At 46.2% G+C, this 18,662-nt stretch overlaps 2 protein-coding genes across 3 annotated transcripts in view; one reads left to right on the top strand and one right to left on the bottom strand.

Moving 5' to 3' along the window:
- COPA (COPI coat complex subunit alpha) overlaps positions 1-2,612 on the bottom strand; it is a 53,604-nt gene extending 50,992 nt beyond the window's left edge. For both annotated transcript variants that reach the window (XM_033198470.1, XM_033198471.1), the window contains exon 1: positions 2,442-2,612. In XM_033198470.1, the coding sequence (XP_033054361.1) occupies positions 2,442-2,481 (40 nt within the window). In that variant the 5' untranslated portion in view covers positions 2,482-2,612. The remainder of the gene's footprint in view (positions 1-2,441) is intronic.
- Positions 2,590-18,575, top strand: NCSTN (nicastrin). Its single transcript, XM_033198472.1, has 17 exons — positions 2,590-2,792; positions 4,027-4,131; positions 8,320-8,443; positions 8,871-8,992; positions 9,427-9,572; positions 10,555-10,705; positions 11,030-11,139; positions 11,388-11,540; positions 12,176-12,280; positions 12,449-12,526; positions 13,409-13,581; positions 15,275-15,377; positions 15,481-15,576; positions 15,876-15,963; positions 16,215-16,369; positions 16,656-16,868; positions 17,773-18,575. The coding sequence occupies exons 1-17, from the start codon at positions 2,708-2,710 to the stop codon at positions 17,893-17,895; spliced, it is 2,130 nt and encodes a 709-aa protein (XP_033054363.1). The 5' UTR covers positions 2,590-2,707; the 3' UTR covers positions 17,896-18,575.
- Positions 18,576-18,662: the final 87 nt, after the last annotated feature.

Genomic DNA, 18,662 nt, shown 5'->3' with positions numbered 1-18,662 from the left:
ACAGGGGAGCTACAGCAGCCTTCATTCTAGGCTTAATCTGGAACCATTATTAAAGCAACAGCCATCTGAGGTCTCTATTTGAAGCCCTATAATATTAGGAAGTCTTTCCATTCTGGCCAGTAGGAACGCAAACTAGTCTTAGCCCTGTGTGAGCTCTGGGGACTGCTCTGCCTTCTCCTTTCCAGTGGTTCTTTTTCAGGTTTTGAATAGTTTTCTCACATGCAGATCAGTACTCAAAGACCCAAGAGGACATCCTGCAGATCTCTAGTGCTCTCTCTCTGCAGCCCCCTCTTCTCCGGAATTTTGCCCTGCAAAATCTAGCATCTTTGCTTCCCCACACTCTAAACTTTTGTCTCCTCAGAAAGAACAAGGGATTCCCCTCTTCACTGAAGCCTGAAAACTCTCTAGGCAGCAATCTATGACAATCATAGGACTCATCTTGTTTATTTCCCTTCTCTCAAGAATCATTTTCCTGCACTGCGTGTCACCCAACGTCTGTGAGCAATGTATGAACCTTTGTTTCATACATTTTGTTTGTTCTTCTATCAAGACTGGAAATGGAAGTCCCCAGAGGTAACAACTACTAACAGTTTGGAGTGTACCCTTTCAGATTTTTAATGCAGTTACACATAGACATAGGCCTTAGTATTTTATGAAAGTGGGGATCACATTATGATGTTGTTCTGCAAACTTTTACATTATTCTAATAGGCATTTAACTTTGTCCCCCAATTTTTGGCTATCAGAAGAGCTTACTGAAGATACTTCTACACATAATCTAGCCTATTTGCATTATTACTGCTCTAGGCTAAAGACCTGTGAGATTGCTCAGGAATAGAATATGTGCACTTAACATTTTAGTACATATGTTTAAATGTAAAAACACTGTATCAATGTACAGTCTCATGAAGTTTATGGAGGTGCCCATTTTGCACCCAGGATGTTATCAGCTATTTGTTGTTTTGTTTTATAAATCTAAGACCCTTCCCCCAAGAAAGTAACTTCACTTTTTTTTTTTTTTTTTTTTGCATTTCTTTCATTACTAGCGAGGTGGAACTATTTTAATTATTTATTGAACATTTACAATTTTTCTTCTAAATTGTCTATTTTTCCATTAGGTTCTCTTTTTTTTTTCCATTATGATATATAAGTACACTCAACAATGGATGTTTGCCCTCAATTATTACAACATCTTTGTTTTTCCTTCTCTACTGCCCAGCAAGAAATTAGGAGCAGAAAAGAAAACTGAAAGATTATGAAGACCCATTTCACCTATACAGGTCTCAGAAATTCTTAATGGTATCCACCTTTTAAGGTAAAGTTTCCCAAGAGACTTAGAAACAGCTCAGAATATATTCACACATTGATAGCAGCCTCCACTTTTTGCACTACTGAGTCTACACCAGGCGCTGTAATAAATACATTCCATACTTTCTCATTTTAATTCTTTCTATAAACGACTATTTTACAGATGAGGAAATAGAGACTTAGAGACCTTAAGTAAGTCACCCAAGTCATACAGCTTGTTAGTGGATGTCTCACGATTCCAAAGCAAGCCCATCTGACTTCAAAGACCAACCACTTCAAAGACTAACCACTTTGTTACGCTGCATCTTACTACATACTCTAGATACTATTTTTCCAGGTCTCTGGAGACCTTACTTCTCTCTGCCTTTCACATTTTAACATTCTGAGGCTAATATTGCGATCTCAGTATTTGCCCTCCACCCCCAACGACCCACACTCGAGCTCTAGAGTCGCGATACTTAGCAAATAAAAATACGAGATGCCCAGATATATTTGAACTTTTGGTAAGCAAGGACAGACTAAAAAAACTATTCATTGTTTACCTGAAATTCAAATTTAACTGGGTGTCCTGCATTTTATCTGGCAACCCTATCAAGTTCAGACTTTATTGGGGTTATAAGCCTCAAAGTACTATTTCCGGGTAGTGAATAAAGCCGAATGGAGGTAGCGATGTTGAGGTGCTGCAGCCAAGGCCTCCATGAGTGAGGTAGCCACTACAAGTCTCCAAAAAAGCTACTGACTCGGGTGCGAGTAACAGAGATCGAGACTCAAGCCCCAGGGCCACTCCATATAACACAATCAAAAGCCAACAGGTCACAGGGACTTTGGAGCAGAACAATACAAGTCGGGAGCACAGCAAAGAGGGAAAGGGAAAAGAAAGAATAGGGAAGGGGTCTAAGGAATCCCCTGCAGTGTGGGAGCGACTTTATAGGTAAATCGAAGCCCAAGGACACACCAAAGAAGAGGGGACTGGAGAACCGCTAGCCAGGCCTAACTTCTCTCCCACCCTCCGTCTTCCTCTGGGTCCGTCTGGTGGGCCCACTTCGGCCAGCTCGTCTACCCATTTTCTCTTCCCCGGTGTCTGCGCCGCTCTTGACATCCAACCACCATGTTCCCCTTTTTTTTCTCCACTACCTTTGACCCGCGCGCTCTTGGTCTCGAATTTGGTTAGCATCTCTCAGGTCTCCGACTCCGATGTTTTAATCCGAGCCCCGACACACCCTACTGCCCTTCGGACGCCTCCACGTCAGCTACCCTCTGCCGCGGTTTCCGGAAGCTCCTGGAAACACGAACTTCCGGTCTGTTGGGCTCCGGGCCACAGAGATGGTGTCAGTGGTAGCCTAGAGAGGCCGCTACCCGGCAGGAGCCGAACGGGGGCTTCCGCTCAGCAGAGAGGCAAGATGGCCACGGCAGGGGGTGGCTCTGGGGCTGACCCGGGAAGTCGGGGTCTCCTTCGTCTTCTGTCTTTCTGCGTCCTACTAGCAGGTGAGGCCTCCCCACCCGTGAGCTCCGTTCTCTAAGGGGAACTCTCCGGATCGGCCCAGCCGCGAGCGCCACTGTCTCCCTTCTGGTTCCTGCTGCCCCTCTGTCCCCGCATCCTGTAAATCCTCTTTCTCTTTCGTTCCCACGACAGAAGTTCCCCCTTTGCCTGGACCTAAAGGTCCCTTCTCCCCCGCAGCATGTCGTGTCGCTTCACTCCCTTCTCTAGGCCTCTTCCTGGACTTTGAACCCGACCCTCTCCCACTTTGTCCAGATGCCTCGTTTCTCCCACAACCTTAGCCACTCATCCCACAGTCGAAAGGAACAGGTGTGCAAGTTAGCTTTCTTCCCCGCATTTAGACTTTTTGAGACGAAAGCAATCTTGTTCTGTGGGTACTGTGTGGCGCTTAAAAGGTAGATTTCTTATTTCTTCCTCTATTGGTTACACCCAAAGTCTGTGTCCCTCTGCCTTGCCTCAGGTTTTGTTTTTGTTTTTTTAATCAGTAAAGCAAGAGTAAGATAGGATATGGGTACTCTTAACTGTCAAGACCGTGAAGTAACAATTCAAGGAACTTTTGGCATTTATAATGTACTTGACTGTTTGCTTATACGCGTTTATTTACTGATACATGGCTTTTTAGTTGGTCACGCCCTAAAATGCAAATGTCTGTATATAACTATGACTGTGCCTTTCCCCAGTTCACATTGTTTTTAAAGATCCTCAAAGGAGAAACTACAGCTGCCCCACACTGTGGGCACACAAATGACCTACTGATGTTAAATTAACTGACCGATGTATGTCATAAGGTTTCTCTCAATTCTGTTCACACTTTTGGAAAAATGTCTCAGAAAGTTTTCTTAGCCCAGCACCTTTGTATTAACTGATTAGTAATATACATACAGGATATACAAGCAGAAGTGTGATCACCTGTGCAACCAGAATCTGGCAAATCTAAGGTCAAACACCTTTCCTTTGACCAAGTTTTCTCTCTTTTAGTGTCACTGTCAATGGCGCTACATGGACTTTTTAATAACCCTTTGAGGCACATAGCTGAGTGCCATGTAGAGCGTGTATCTGTTACAATAATGTGCGCAAGAAGTAAGAATAATGGACTTTAATCTCATTTTAGAAAGTATGATATTGAATGATTTACCCAAGCCATACGTCAGGTTAATGACATGATAGAAGCTAATACCTGTGTCTCTCAATTTTTTCTAACACTTTTTATCTTCCGATCAGGTTTGTGCAGGGGAAACTCAGTGGAGAGGAAGATATATATCCCCTTAAATAAAACAGCTCCCTGTGTTCGCCTGCTCAACGCCACTCATCAGATTGGCTGCCAGTGTGAGTTGAGACTGGGATTCATGTTTATGGACATTGGTATTTGTCTGTGCCCTAGATAGTAAGTAACATTCATGTCCTGCTTAGGAGTTCTGACACTCATACTGGACTGAGAGTAGGCAGTTGTAGAGAACAGTCTGTCAAGCTAGGCAAGATAATTAATAAGAACTGACATTTAGTAAATGCTGCATACCAAGCTTTTTACATGTGCATCTCATATAACCCCCACGACAACCCCATAAAATAGGTCTTACTATTGTTGTCACTTTATAAATGATGAAACTAAAACTTAAAGAAATTGAGTAACTTTCCCAAGATCATACTAGTAATAAGTGATGACGCCAGGATCTCGTGGCTCAAGCACTAAACTGAGACTCTTATTTTTTTTTTTGAGACAGAGTTTCACTCTTGTCCCCCAGGCTGGAGTGCATTGACACCATCTTGGCTCACTGTGACCTCTGCCTTCCAGATTCAAGTGATTCTCCTGCCTCAGCCTCTTGAGTAGCTGGGATTACATATACCTGCCACCATGCCCAGCTAATTTTTGTATTTTTAGTAGAGGCAGGGTTTCACCATGTTGGTCAGGCTGTTCTCAACTCCTGACCTCAAGTGATCCACCTGCCTTGGCCTCCCAAAATGCTGGGATGACAGGCATGAACCACCGTGCCCAGCCGAGCCAGGACTCTTAACCACCCTATTACACTTTTTTTAAGGAGAAAAAAGTCTCATGTTCTATGGTGTACAGTCATCACTTGCACTCTGAACTTTTTGGAACCAAAATGGGCTTCTTAAAGGCAATGAACTATTTAAAGAGAAAGCATTGAAAATGCCATATAGACTGGGTGCGGTGGCTCATGCCTGTAATCCCAGCACTTTGGGAGGCCAAGGCGGGTGAATCACTTGATGTCAGGAGTTTGAGACCAGCCTGCCCAGCATGGTGAAACCCCCCATCTCTACTAAAAATACAGAAATTAGCCGGCTGCTGTGGCGTGCCTATAGTCGCAGCTTCTCGGGAGGTGGAGGAAGGAGAATCAATTGAGCCCAGGAGGTGGAGGTTGCAGTGAGCAGAGATTGTGCCACAGTACACCAGCGTAGGTGACAGAGTGAGACACTGTCTCAAAAAAAAAAAAAAGAAAATGCCAAATAATTGCAGGAGGAATTAGTGAAGCATTCTATTTATCCTCTTTTAAAACTTTGTTTTTCCTTAAATTCAACTGACATTGAGGCCACTTATTTTTATGCTTTGTGTGTTCCAAAAGAAGGTGCCACAATACTATGGCTTTAAAAACTGTTAAAACCATAGGGCAGGAAAAGTAGTAATCTAAAGGCCAACCTGCTGTCTTCAGATTTTGTTTCCTGTGGACAATAGCTCTGTCAGAAAGTAGTTTTGCAGATAAGCAGGAAACTTGGGGTCTGATATTGGCTTTCTCATCATCAAATTGATCACCTCTGAATTTCAGTTTACCCCTGGAATAATGGTTGGAATACTTTCATAAAGCTGAAAGTCAAATATCTCTTAATAGATGGTTATTGATGATGCTAGGTAAAGAGAGTGATCTCTCAGAAGTGCTGTATAATTTCCTGAAGCCGTCTTCAAATTTGGTAAGAGAAAACTGGGACACTGAGAAGTGAAGGACTTGTTCATGGAAGCAGTTACTACTTTTTTAGCCATCTTTCCATGAGCTACAGTATCTGTTAACTGTCCCGTGTCCCTGCTATACAGAGCACTGGGAATAGGTTGACTGGTTCCAATCAGCCCCAAATAAAGTTTTTGTTGTACTTAGTTTCTTTTTTTTTTTTTTTTTTTGAGATGGAGTCTCGCCCTCTCGCCTGGGCTGGAGTACAGTGGCACGATCTCAGCTCACTGCAATCTCCGCCTCACAGGATAAAGTGATTCTCCTGTCTCGGCTTCCTGAATAGCTGAGATTACAGGTGTGTTCCACCATGCCCGGATAATTTTTTGTATCTTTAGTAGAGGCGGGGCTTCACCATGTTGGCCAGGCTGGTCTCGAACTCCTGACCTCGTGATCTGCCCGCCTTGGCCTCCCAAAATGCTGGGATTACAGGCATGAACAACCGTGCCCAGCCCTCTGGACTTAGTTTCTGAACTGATTTGTAGGTAGAAGAGAGCTAGGTCCAGGGTGGGCTGAGATCAGACTGCTGGTCTTGCTGGAACCTCATGATAAAGTACAGAAGGCCAGGACCCCATCTTCTTGTAACTGGGCTCTAAGAAAACTCCTTTGGGAATGAGTCATTCTGCTCTATGTTCTTAAAACAGCTCTGTGGGAAGCAAAGCCTCTGGAGGTAAAGCCAAGTGCCAGTACAGAAAAACAAGAGGGGGCAAGCGGGACTCTGGCCACTTCCTCATTGTTTCCTTTTCAACGTACTTATTTCTAAGTCTTACTTTGTCATATCTGTCTTTTCTGAGCAGGCTGCGCCCTTTTTAATTAGTGTAGCTAACGTGATAAAACTAAGGAGAAAAAGTGATACCCAGGTTTGATTTCTCATTATAATGCTCTGCTTCTCTTGGATGCTTTAAAGTTCTGAAAGGGGGCTATAAATAGGTTTCTTTTCCCTCCCTCCCTCCTTCTATCCTTTCTTCCTTCTTTCATCTATCCCCACAGTATGAGATGAGTAGAGGTAGAAAACCTCCTCATTGAAGGCCCAGAGAAAATAAGCAAGTTACTTAAGACTACTCCATTGCTAGTTGGAATCCAGATTAGAATCCAAGTTTTTTTTCAGTCCAGTTATCATAGTTTGTCTTCTTCCTGTCCTCCCTGGAGTTGAAGTTTTGGGGTGGTTTTGTGTGTGTGTGTGAGTCGGAGTCACACTATGTCACCCAGGCTGGAGTGCTGTGGGACAATCTCAGCTCACTGCAGCCTCCACCTCCCAGGTTCAAGCGATTCCCCTGCCTCAGCCTCCTGAGTAGCTAGCATTACAGGTATGCGCCATCACACCTGGCTAATTTTTGTATTTTTAGTAGAGATGGGGTCTCGCCATGTTGGCCAGGCTGGTCTCGAACTCCTGACCTCAAGTGATCCAACCACTTCGGCCTCCCAAAGTACTGGGATTACAGGCATGAGCCACTGCACCTGGCCGAAGTTATATATGTTTTAGTTGCCACACTATCTGTTCCTTTTCCCATGTTTTAAATGCTATGGCAAGGGCCAGGCATGGTGACTCACTCCTGTAATCCCAGCACTTTGGGGGGCCGAGGCGGCCATTTAAAACTCTAAAGTGATTCTGATACACAGCCAGGGCTGAGAACTACTGGTCTTAAATAATTTATGAATAACACATCCAATTTTCTGTGGGGGGAAGATTCACAGGGAGACCCTAGGATATCTCTACACACATCACTAGGGACTTAAGGAGTATTACCTAATGTGTTGAATTATGTAGAATTCAAAGTATTCTGGACTCTGGGTAATCCATCCTCTAATACAGTGCTTCCCAATCTTTATCATGTCATGAGACACATAGAAAATGTTATTTGTATGGCATCCTGGCACATAGAGAAATGGGTGATATTTTCAGGGCATTCTGGGGTAAATGATAAGTAGACTCCTGGCTGGAGGTGACTTTGGAAAGAAACCCTAGGTTTCCTGGAATGAGGAGAACCAATGAGAGCACATCTCTGATCCGTTCAAGGCTTATCAATTGGGAAGCTCTGTTTTAGAAACCTCAGAGTTCTTGATTAACCTCATCTAAAACCGGCCAGAAGCAAGTAAAGTCATTCCCAAAAAGGGCAAAAGGAATGATGATCCAGGAAGGCTCCTGAGGCCAAGGGCATCTATGCATGTGTTTTCACAAAGGAAGATTCAAAGCTAAAACCCTGAGCTAGAGATTTAGTGGCATTTCCTGGAGAAAATATAGGTTTGAAAACTTTATTGTCTATTGTTGTAGAATCTTATGTATATGGCTAAATAAGGTTGGGGTCAGAGGGCAAGAAAATGAAGTTCATAGAACCTTTCTGGCATATAATGAGTCCCTGCTCTTTTATATTCCATTCCCTCCTGATAAACTTCAGATGAAGCTGGGGCAACAGCTTTTCAGTTCAAATCTAGAGGTGCCTGTATTCACCCAAATATGTTGTGACATCTTTAGGGATAAAAGATACGCAGAATCAGTGAGACAGAGTCAGAATTATCAACTGTGGGAGCTTTAATTTAACTCATTCTGTCCTGGCAGCTTCAATTAGTGGAGACACAGGGGTTATCCATGTAGTAGAGAGAGAAGAGGACCTACAGTGGGTATTGACTGATGGCCCCAACCCCCCTTACATGGTTCTGCTGGAGAGCAAGCTTTTTACCAGGTAAGAATAGATATATCTGCTGGGAAAACATCCATAGAGGGAAAGTTTCAGTGAACAGTCCTCCCACTTATTAGTGAAAACTTCCCTTGGCTGCCCTGGTCTGGTCAGGGGAGAAGGCAGGGTGGTCCTCAGAAGGAAAGGTGTACCATCAAAAGAAATGATCTTGAGCTCAGGGCCAAATTTCACCTATCTTGTCCCTGAGTAACCCTGGGTACCCCTCCCCTTCCTTCCTGGGGTGCTGACTCACTAGAGCTCTACTTTTTAGAGCAGATCATAGTCCAGACTCAGAAGTTAGAGACTGAAAGGGAAGAAATAAGTCAACAGTATGATTCCCCTAGTTCCCCATTTGTTTCCATCCTGGAGGGCAGGATGTCAGGCTGTCCGATACCTTCCTGTGTTCCTTCATGGAATTCCTTTCCTATTCCAGGGATTTAATGGAGAAGCTGAAAGGGAGAACCAGCCGAATTGCTGGTCTTGCAGTGTCCTTGACCAAGCCCAATCCTGCCTCAGGATTCTCTCCTAGTGTGCAGTGCCCAAATGATGGGTTTGGTAAGTGTCCCAAAGGATCAGGAGAGCCTACTGTCACCTAAGGCTCATTGTTGCTTCAGTCTTATGTCTTTGTGAGGGATGTATGTGTGTTTGTGTCTGTGTGTAGTGTCAGTAACTGACTCCCAAACAGGAGGTAGTGTTTATTTGTCCTTGCTGCTCATCCCTTCCCTTTCCTGCTTCCCCTTCCTTTGCCTTACCTGGCATCATCTCTTTTTGTCACATGTTCACATCCCTAATCTTATAGCCTAAGACTCCCTGATACCATTATCTTTCCATTTTAGTGTGGATGGTGATAGACATCATGCCTGCTTCTTTGAGTCACCACCTGCTTTTGAACTCTTAGTTCCAACTGTAAGATTCTTCCCCCCTCACCGGGTTCCTAAGTACTTGGTGTCCCAGTAACCAGTCCCCCTATTCCCCATCCTTCTCTTCAGGTGTTTACTCCAACTCCTATGGGCCAGAGTTTGCTCACTGCAGAGAAATACAGTGGAACTCGCTGGGCAATGGTTTGGCTTATGAAGACTTTAGTTTCCCCATCTTTCTTCTTGAAGATGAAAATGAAACCAAGGTCATCAAGCAGGTAATGACTCTGCTAGCTCCTAGCAGTTCCAATTAGAAAGAAGATTATTTTTCTAGCCAGGTGTGGTGGTGTGTGCATGTAGTCCCAGCCACCCAGGTGTCTGAGACAGGAGGATCACTTGAGCCAGGAGTCAGAGGTTTCAGTGAGCTGAAATGGCACCATTGCACTCCAGCCTGGGTGACAGAGCAGGCTGTCTCTGTCTCAAAAAAAAAAAAAAAAAAAGAAAGAAAGAGGATTATTTTATAGACTCTCCTATTTGGAGGGTGTCTCATTCTACTAGTACACCTGCTGAAAGATGGTTGCTCCAAAAAGAACCAAGACGTTTATTTTTCTCACATTTTCTCCCCACATTTTGCTCCTGCTCCTTTAATGCTCACAGCATTAAAGCCTTTTAGACTAGAAGAAAATATAAAGAATATCTGAAAGAATAATATGAAACAAGGTACACAGCCCACGTGAAGAACCACTAGTATCGTAAAAAAAAGCATTGGACTAGAGATTGAGAGATTCAATTTGGTAATTTCTGGGCTTCTTTTTAGCTCTACTGTGCCTTAATTCTGGCCTAGTATTTCCATTTTGACTCATAGAGTAGTTAAGAGATTTGTCCAAAGTTACATGGTGAGTTGATCTCCTAGCTGTGTCATGTCTGATTTTCTGTCTCTAGTTTGGTGCTCTTTGTATCAGATTACACTGAGTCTTTTCAGTGGCTGACACTTTCAACTGGGCTTGGCCATCTGGAATGGGATAATTTCATCTCCAGCTAAACCATTGAGTCTGCAACCCTTTGTACCTCTTGATGAGTTTTTCTCTTTGACCTTATAGATCCTATGGTTGTACCAGATAACTATTGCTCAGGGACAGATGTCTCTGAAAAGGGTGTGGCTTCATCCCAAAAGGATGGAACTGGGCCCTCCTCCTTCTGGGACGTAGGGGAGGGCCTCCACCAACTAGCTGTCTCAGTGGGGTCCATCTCCCCTTTCAGTGCTATCAAGATCACAACCTGAGTCAGAATGGCTCAGCACCAACTTTCCCACTGTGTGCCATGCAGCTCTTCTCACACATGCACGCTGTCATCAGCACTGCCACCTGCATGCGGCGCAGCTCCATCCAAAGCACCTTCAGCATCAACCCAGGTAGGGCAGATCCAAACCATGAGGGTAATGGAATAAGGGGCAGAGGGAGAGTGGAACCAGGCCGGGGAATGTTAGAGAGACTATAATAGGGAAGGAGTAGACACCATGAAGGAGCTCTGCGTGGGAGAACTAGAAACAATTCTGAAAAATTGAGGCAGCTTGTTCCTAAAGCGGATGGTGGCAGAGAAGCCAAGCCGGGACTATTGGAAGTAGAGAAAATGACTTAGAGTCCGTGGGGCACTGGTCAGAAGTTTTCCAGTGTTGCCTTTATAGCTACGTTCTCCTTTAGCCTTGTTGATCTCTCATTGTTTTCATCCTGCTTAGAAATCGTCTGTGACCCCCTGTCTGACTACAATGTGTGGAGCATGCTAAAGCCTATAAATACAACTGGGACATTAAAGCCTGACGACAGGGTTGTGGTTGCTGCCACCCGGGTGAGTGTTGGCTTCTGATCAGGATGGGCAGCACTGGCACAAAAAGAGCTGGTAGGCCCCTCTCTAGCATATCAGATTTCAAAGTTGCTAAATTGGGAAGCCTCAAATGGGGAGGAATCTGGGCTGTGGGACTCCTGGGTTGTCTCCGTTGCCGCAGGACGGGTATATTCTCTTGACTGGAGCAAGAAAGGAGGTTTGGGGCCAGTTTTAAAGTATATATCTCCTGACTTTTCTTCTGTTGTACCTAGCTGGATAGTCGTTCCTTTTTCTGGAATGTGGCCCCAGGGGCTGAAAGTGCGGTGGCTTCCTTTGTCACCCAGCTGGCTGCTGCTGAAGCTTTGCAAAAGGCTCCCGATGTGACCACCCTGCCCCGCAATGTCATGTTTGTCTTCTTCCAAGGGGTAAGGGCTCTTTGCTGGGGTGCAGTGGCAGGAAAGAAAGAGGATAGTAAAGATGAGAGTGGCTACTGGTTGGAGAAGACCTCAGCACTTGACCTAAGTTGTTAACCAGCATAGAGCTTCTGGATGTGTCCTTTTTAGGAAGCTTTTACACCCCGAATTGGTATGTAACCAGCCCCTTTTTTCCCCCACTGATAAGATATATTGGAGGTGGCCTTTTACTTTTACTCTCTAGACTCCTTTACTGCTATCTCCATCCAGGAGCCCTGAGGCTCCTGACTCTCATCACTAGGACCACAGCCCTAAACTAAGGGAACAGCATCTGTGGCTGAGTCACTGGAGGTGGGGGACAGTTAAGAAGCAGACACATTATAGCTGATGCTCATCTTAGGCCTTTACTGAGGCTACTTTCCCCATTTCTGGGCTTGAGAAATCTTGTAATACATACATATGAGGGATAGTCACAGCTGGGATGTGGGGCCAAGAGAAGCACAAAGTCGCATGACTGTAAGCTGACTAGCAGTTGAGGTGACCTGAGACAGTCGTCTTGCTTACAACTTTGATGATCTGGCCTTCCTCAAGGCTCTCCTAACCCTTTGGAATCTCTGTTCCCCCTCCCACCTACCTCCATCTCTCAGGAAACTTTTGACTACATTGGCAGCTCGAGGATGGTCTACGATATGGAGAAGGGCAAGTTTCCTGTGCAGTTAGAGAATGTGGACTCATTTGTGGAGCTGGGACAGGTATGTGGCATGTCCCCCAGCCCCTTCCTTTTTAATTAAAACTTCCTCCTTTGTTGTTCTGTGCTCTCAACTGCAGGAACCACCACCTTTTCCCTTGACTTCTGTCGCCTAAGTATGGCCCAGAACAGGAGACTGATTCTAAGTGTTGTTTCTTCATCCTCCCCCCAGGTGGCCTTAAGAACCTCACTAGAGCTTTGGATGCACACAGATCCTGTGTCTCAGAAAAATGATTCTGTACGGAACCAGGTAACCTGAGCATCTCCCCTCATTTCCTGTTCCTACAGCTCAGAATCCAGACCCCAACCCCTGCCCTGTTTCCACCAACCCCCAGGGCCTGTGAGACAGGGTAAGAGACAGGATTGGATTGGGTGTTGGCCAAAGGATGAACACCACAGCTGTTGTTGCTGCTGGGAAGAATCAGGAGCTCAGTGGCATTCCATTGGTTCCCTGGACTGGGTAGTTCTCTGATCATTTGTTGCCTAGCAGACTACCACTGCCCATTAAGGATAGGTGAGTGACTAGCTCTCTTCTTGCCTTGCTGCCCCATGGATCCAATTGTCAAGGCTGCTCTGCCCAACTCCTGGCTGTGTTACACTCCCTATCCGACTTGTCCTCCACTTTCCTCACTGCTTGTTCAAAACCTTCCCTTCCCTCTAGGTCCACCTTTAGGTCTGCTTTTTTCCAGGTGGTCCTCTTTCTGTAATTCCAGCCTTCAGCATCATCCCTGCTGTGGAATTCTATAGCATTTAAAGAATTGGTTATCTGTTTGGCATTCAGCACGCAGTTTTCTATTATTATTTGCTCCCTGCAATTCTGCACAATAAGTAATAAGTGAAGCATCCACTGAGGATAAAGCAGAGTCTTGAAGACGGTAGAATTTCCTTATAAATATGAAAAAGAAAAGGTCTCTTCTTTATGCCCCAATTTTCTCATTCTAAAAAGAATGGTGGAAACTACAGGAAATCCAGAGAGCCTTGGTCCCAAAAGGCTTGAGGGATAAAGGTCTACTAGAGATAGGGTAGCTCCCCAAGCAGGGGACTTGAAGTATAGAGCGTTTCAGGCCTAAAAGAGACCTCCTGCTTCCCATCCCCCAGCCTCCCATCAGTTAATCTCCCTCGTTCCGCCCAGGTGGAGGATCTCCTGGCCACATTGGAGAAGAGTGGTGCTGGCGTCCCTGCTGTCATCCTCAGGAGGCCAAATCAGTCCCAGCCTCTCCCACCATCTTCCCTGCAGCGATTTCTTCGAGCTCGAAACATCTCTGGCGTTGTTCTGGCTGACCACTCTGGTGCCTTCCATAACAAGTAAGAATCACTTGGCCCTGGACCCTCTTCATTCTCGAAAAGAGTCTATTCTGCAGTCTGGGAGGAAGGTTATTACCCTCTACTTTCCCACACTACCCCCTCCAAAACCTCCGGTCCATCTGTATTCTTTGCTCAGTGGCCTTTTCACATCTGACCTGAAACCCTTATTTGTTTGACGGTCTAGTCATCTTAGAAAATCATCCTCACCCTTAGCCCTTTCCTGTCACAATCCTCGGTTATGGTTCCACTGCTCCCAAGCTCTCCAGGGTCCTGAGTTCCTCAGGGCTGCCAGCAGAGGGCATCATCTCAAACAAGCATGGGAAGGATGGTGGAGGCCCTTTGACTAGAGGACAAAAAGCAATCCTTCTCTGGAACTCACCCAGAGGTGCCGGAAACAGTATTCATACTCTGTGAAATGTACCATGTTCTTGACATGTGGTAGGTGTCCATGGTTCAGTGTGAGGGTAAAAGTGCCTCCTATAGCTGATGGAGCTCCAGAGATAGTAAGGCCCTATTAGTCACCTCTTTCTTGGTCCGGGTTACCCTTAAACTGCTCCTAACTTGAGGCCTCGGATAACGGGGACTTCTTACTCAGGCTGGATTGCCAAGCTTCCCTGGGGCCAAATGAGTTTCAAAGTGAAAATGCTTGAGCTCTGTTTCTGACCCCAGCCAAGTAGCACCTTCTCACTCATTTAGGGGAGTGACAGTCCTAGCACTTAGGGTCAGCTGTCTTCTCTAAAGCAACCCTTTTTTTTTTTTTTTTTTGAGACGGAGTCTCGCTGTGTCGCCCAGGCTGGAGTGCAGTGGCCGGATCTCAGCTCACTGCAAGCTCTGCCTCCCGGGTTTACGCCATTCTCCTGCCTCAGCCTCCCGAGTAGCTGGGACTACAGGTGCCAGCCACCTCGCCCAGCTAGTTTTTTGTATTTTTTTAGTAGAGACGGGGTTTCACCGTGTTAGCCAGGATGGTCTCGATCTCCTGACCTCGTGATCCGCCCGTCTCGGCCTCCCAAAGTGCTGGGATTACAGACTTGAGCCACCACATGCGACCTCTAAAGCTATCCTTCTACCACTCTGGGGCAAGTGAGGATTCATCATTTGAACACATTTTGGATTTGATTATGTGGCTGACTTGACTTGTGTAAACAGGGATTTACTGATGGTAAAGACTGTGGAGTTCAGCCCCTCTTTTAAGGTCTATCTCCTTGGGGCTCCATAAGGATCATCATGGTGCTTTTATCAGTGCATTCTTACATATCTATGAGCAGACCTGATCCTAAGACGTGCTAATCACCTCTTGTTCCCAGCCACCGTAAATATAAATGTTCATTGGAACAGTTACACAGTTGATCTCATGGTATATGGCAGAGTTCTCTGAAAATCATCTTAGCCGTCCCCCATATCTCCAGCCCAAATGATACAGAAGAGACTCTCCTGTGTTTGAAGATCTGAGCTCATTCACCTTTTCCACCTTGTCTGTCAGGAAAATCTTTAATTTTCTGTAACTACCTCACCCTCACTCCTACTTCCCTGTTCTCCACACCTTTTTCAGTATGGGATCCTGATTTTCTCTTACCCCTTTTTTCTGGATGCTGAAAATGAGATACTGAGTTCCTGCATAAGGGGGCATTTGAGGGAGGAAAGGGGCAGAGCCCTGGCTAAATGTAGCCAAGGCTCATGCCGGCTTTCCTGTCAGATATTACCAGAGTATTTACGACACTGCTGAGAACATTAATGTGAGCTATCCCGAATGGCTGAGCCCTGAAGAGGACCTGAACTTTGTAACAGACACTGCCAAGGTAGCATTGAGTCAGGCTGGGTGGGAGCCTGGGGCACAAGTGAAGAGCTAGCATTTGAGGATAGGAGAGGTGGGCCATTCAGCCCCCTCCTCACCTACCACAGGCCCTGGCAGATGTGGCCACGGTGCTGGGACGTGCTCTGTATGAGCTTGCAGGAGGAACCAACTTCAGCGACACAGTTCAGGCTGATCCCCAAACGGTAAGAAGATGGGCCCTATCTCCTTCTTTCTGTTTACACAGCAAGCTGTCCCTATCCTCCCTTGCCCTAGTGTCCCAAACTTTGGAATTCCACGTTACTGTTGATGCCGGTGAGAATGCCTGATGCCCCAGAGAGCTCTTAGGTGGGCCTCATCTGCATCTTATGAGCCAGCCACTGTCTCCCAACTCCAGTGTATCTGGCCAGTCTGGTTCCTGCCCCGTGACTGGGTCTCCACTGAATTCTTTCCCTGGGCTCCCTTCAAGTCACAGGGTTTTCTCTCCTCACTGTTCCAATCCTAGGTTACCCGCCTGCTCTATGGGTTCCTGATTAAAGCCAACAACTCGTGGTTCCAGTCTATCCTCAGGCAGGACCTAAGGTCCTACTTGGGTAAGCATCTGGTATGGGAATGGGACCCTTAGCTGAGGAAAGGGATAGAGAAAAAGTCATTTTTGGTTTAACCTTTATTATTTTTTTCTTTTTCCACTCTGTTTTTCTTACCCCTTGTTTTCCTTTCTTCTCATATTTGATGGATCCTTTCCCCTTGCCCTCCTTTCTCTGGCTGCTGCCAATCTTGGGCTTTTCCTGTTTCACCCACCATCCACCCACCAAATCTTCCCTTCCCTTTGGTCTGCAATCAGGTGACGGGCCTCTTCAACATTACATCGCTGTCTCCAGCCCCACCAACACCACTTACGTTGTACAGTATGCCTTGGCAAATTTGACTGGCACAGTGGTCAACCTCACCCGAGAGCAGTGCCAGGATCCAAGTAAAGTACCAAGTGAAAACAAGGATGTGAGTGGTGGTGGGTGTCGGAAGTGCCCTGGGACCCCCTTTCCCTTGGGAAAGTTGGAGGTTCTTCTAGACCCAGTTAGACCCGGGGGTTGGGATGGAGAGGTGAAGAGATGCAGTCCTTAGCAATTGGGTGTTGAAGAACCTGGGTGAAAATGGACCACCTAAAGGATAAAGGGACAGCAACCAGTTAGCTCAATTGGTTAGAGCATGGCACTGATAGAGGGTAGAGGGAACGAGTGAGAAGAGGATCACCCTAGCCATGTGTTGTGGCCCATCTTCTGTGTAGCTATATGAGTACTCGTGGGTCCAGGGCCCTTTGAATTCCAATGAGACGGACCGACTCCCCCGGTGTGTGCGTTCCACTGCACGATTAGCCAGGGCCTTGTCTCCTGCCTTCGAACTGAGTCAGTGGAGCTCTACTGAATACTCTACATGGACTGAGAGCCGCTGGAAAGATATCCGTGCCCGGATATTTCTCATCGCCAGCAAAGAGCTTGAGGTGAGATAGGGCAGGAGGGGAGGTGGCAGGGATCTGTTTGACTTCTTTCTGCTTTCTTGTGTCACATAGCCCCTTCCATCTCCCATTTGCCCCACATCTGTAGCAAAAGCTTACTGCAAATCTGTCCCTGGTCAGCCAGCGTGTTCTCTTAGGAGGCCTCTTTCTTTCTTTCTTTTTTTTTTTTTTTGAGATGGAATTTCACTTTTTGCCCAAGCTGGAGTGCAATGGCGTGATCTCGGCTCACTGCAACCTCCGTCCCCCAGATTCAAGTGATTCTCCTGCTTCAGCCTCCCAAGTAGCTGGGATTACAGATGTGTGACACCATGCCCGGCTAATTTTTTAAAATTTTTAGTAGAGATGGTTTTCACCATGTTGGTCAGGCTGGTCTTGAACTCCTGACCTCAGGTGATCCACCCGCGTTGGCCTCCCAAAGTGCTGGGATTACAGGCATGAGCCACTGCGCCCAGCCAGGTGGCCTTTCTTCACAGATAGTTTGAGTAGGTGTTCATTCTGGAGAGCCCCTGTGGATCCCAGAACTCCTTCACAGTTTCCACCTCCCATCTGGCATTCCCCATCTGGCACAGCTGGGATGAGTCAGTCTAATGTACTGAGCTCCTGTCACAAGTCAGTAATGTAAGTGCCGCAAGATAACCAAAGCCATGGGCCCTCCTTTCAAAATGCCTAAAATACGAGACGGAAGCAAGAACAGAGATACTTCACTTCTCTTTTCAAATGGTGAGACAAAGTCTGTAGGCTGGGGAGATGTTGCCCACGGTTGTTCCATACTTGGTGCTTAGAGCCAGCATCCGAATTCCCATGGCTCCAAACCCCAAACAATTATCCAAAAAACGGCACTAAGTTCTGAGAATGCCTTTCTCCTTTCCTGCCCTCCCTCTCCCTGCAGTTTATCACCCTGATAGTGGGCTTCGGCATCCTCATCTTCTCCCTCATCGTCACCTACTGCATCAATGCCAAAGCTGATGTCCTTTTCATTGCTCCCCGGGAGCCAGGAGCTGTGTCATACTGAGGAGGACCCCAGCTTTTCCTACCAGCTCAGCAGTTCACTTCCTAGAGCATCTGTCCCACTGGGACACAACCACTAATTTGTCACTGGAACCTCCCTGGGCCTGTCTCAGACTGGGATTAACATAAAAGACTGGAACTATCCAAAAGAGACAGGGAGAGATAAGTAAGTTGCCTCCCTTCCTCCACTCCACTTACCCATCTCCCCTTCCCCATTTCTTCCTCCTTCTCTACTCATGCCAGATTTTGGGAATACAAATAGAAGCTTCTTGCTCCTGTTTAACTCCCTAGTTACCCACCCTAATTTGCCCTTCAGTATCCTTCTACTTTTTCCGTCCTGCCCTGTACCTCTCTCTGCTCCTCACCCCCACCCCTGTACCCAGTTACCTTCCTGACTGGGAAGGACATAAAAGGTTGAATGTCAGAGTCAAACTACATTGAACCCCTGAGGAGGACAGGGGCATATTTGGGCTGAGCCTACTGTATCCTTCCCACCGTCTTTTCTCCAGGCCCTCAGACGGCACATTAGGGTGGGCGTGCTACGGGTGGGTATCCCACCTCCAGCCCACAGTGCTCAGTTGTACTTTTTATTAAGCTGTAATACCTATTTTTGTTTTTGTCTTTTTCCTTTATTCTTTTTGTAAATATATATATAATGAGTTTCATTAAAATAGATTATCCCACGTTACTTGTACTGCTACAGTTATTCTTCCCAGGCCACTTTGTTCAGCGAGCCTGGACTGGAAGTCATGAAGTTGTTATCTTTTATGC

The sequence above is a fragment of the Trachypithecus francoisi genome, unplaced genomic scaffold (assembly GCF_009764315.1).
Source record: "Trachypithecus francoisi isolate TF-2019V2 unplaced genomic scaffold, Tfra_2.0 Lachesis_group5, whole genome shotgun sequence".
Taxonomy (NCBI): domain Eukaryota; kingdom Metazoa; phylum Chordata; class Mammalia; order Primates; family Cercopithecidae; genus Trachypithecus; species Trachypithecus francoisi.
The sequence above is the reverse complement of the archived record's forward strand: the minus strand, read 5'-3'. Positions and strand labels throughout refer to the sequence as shown.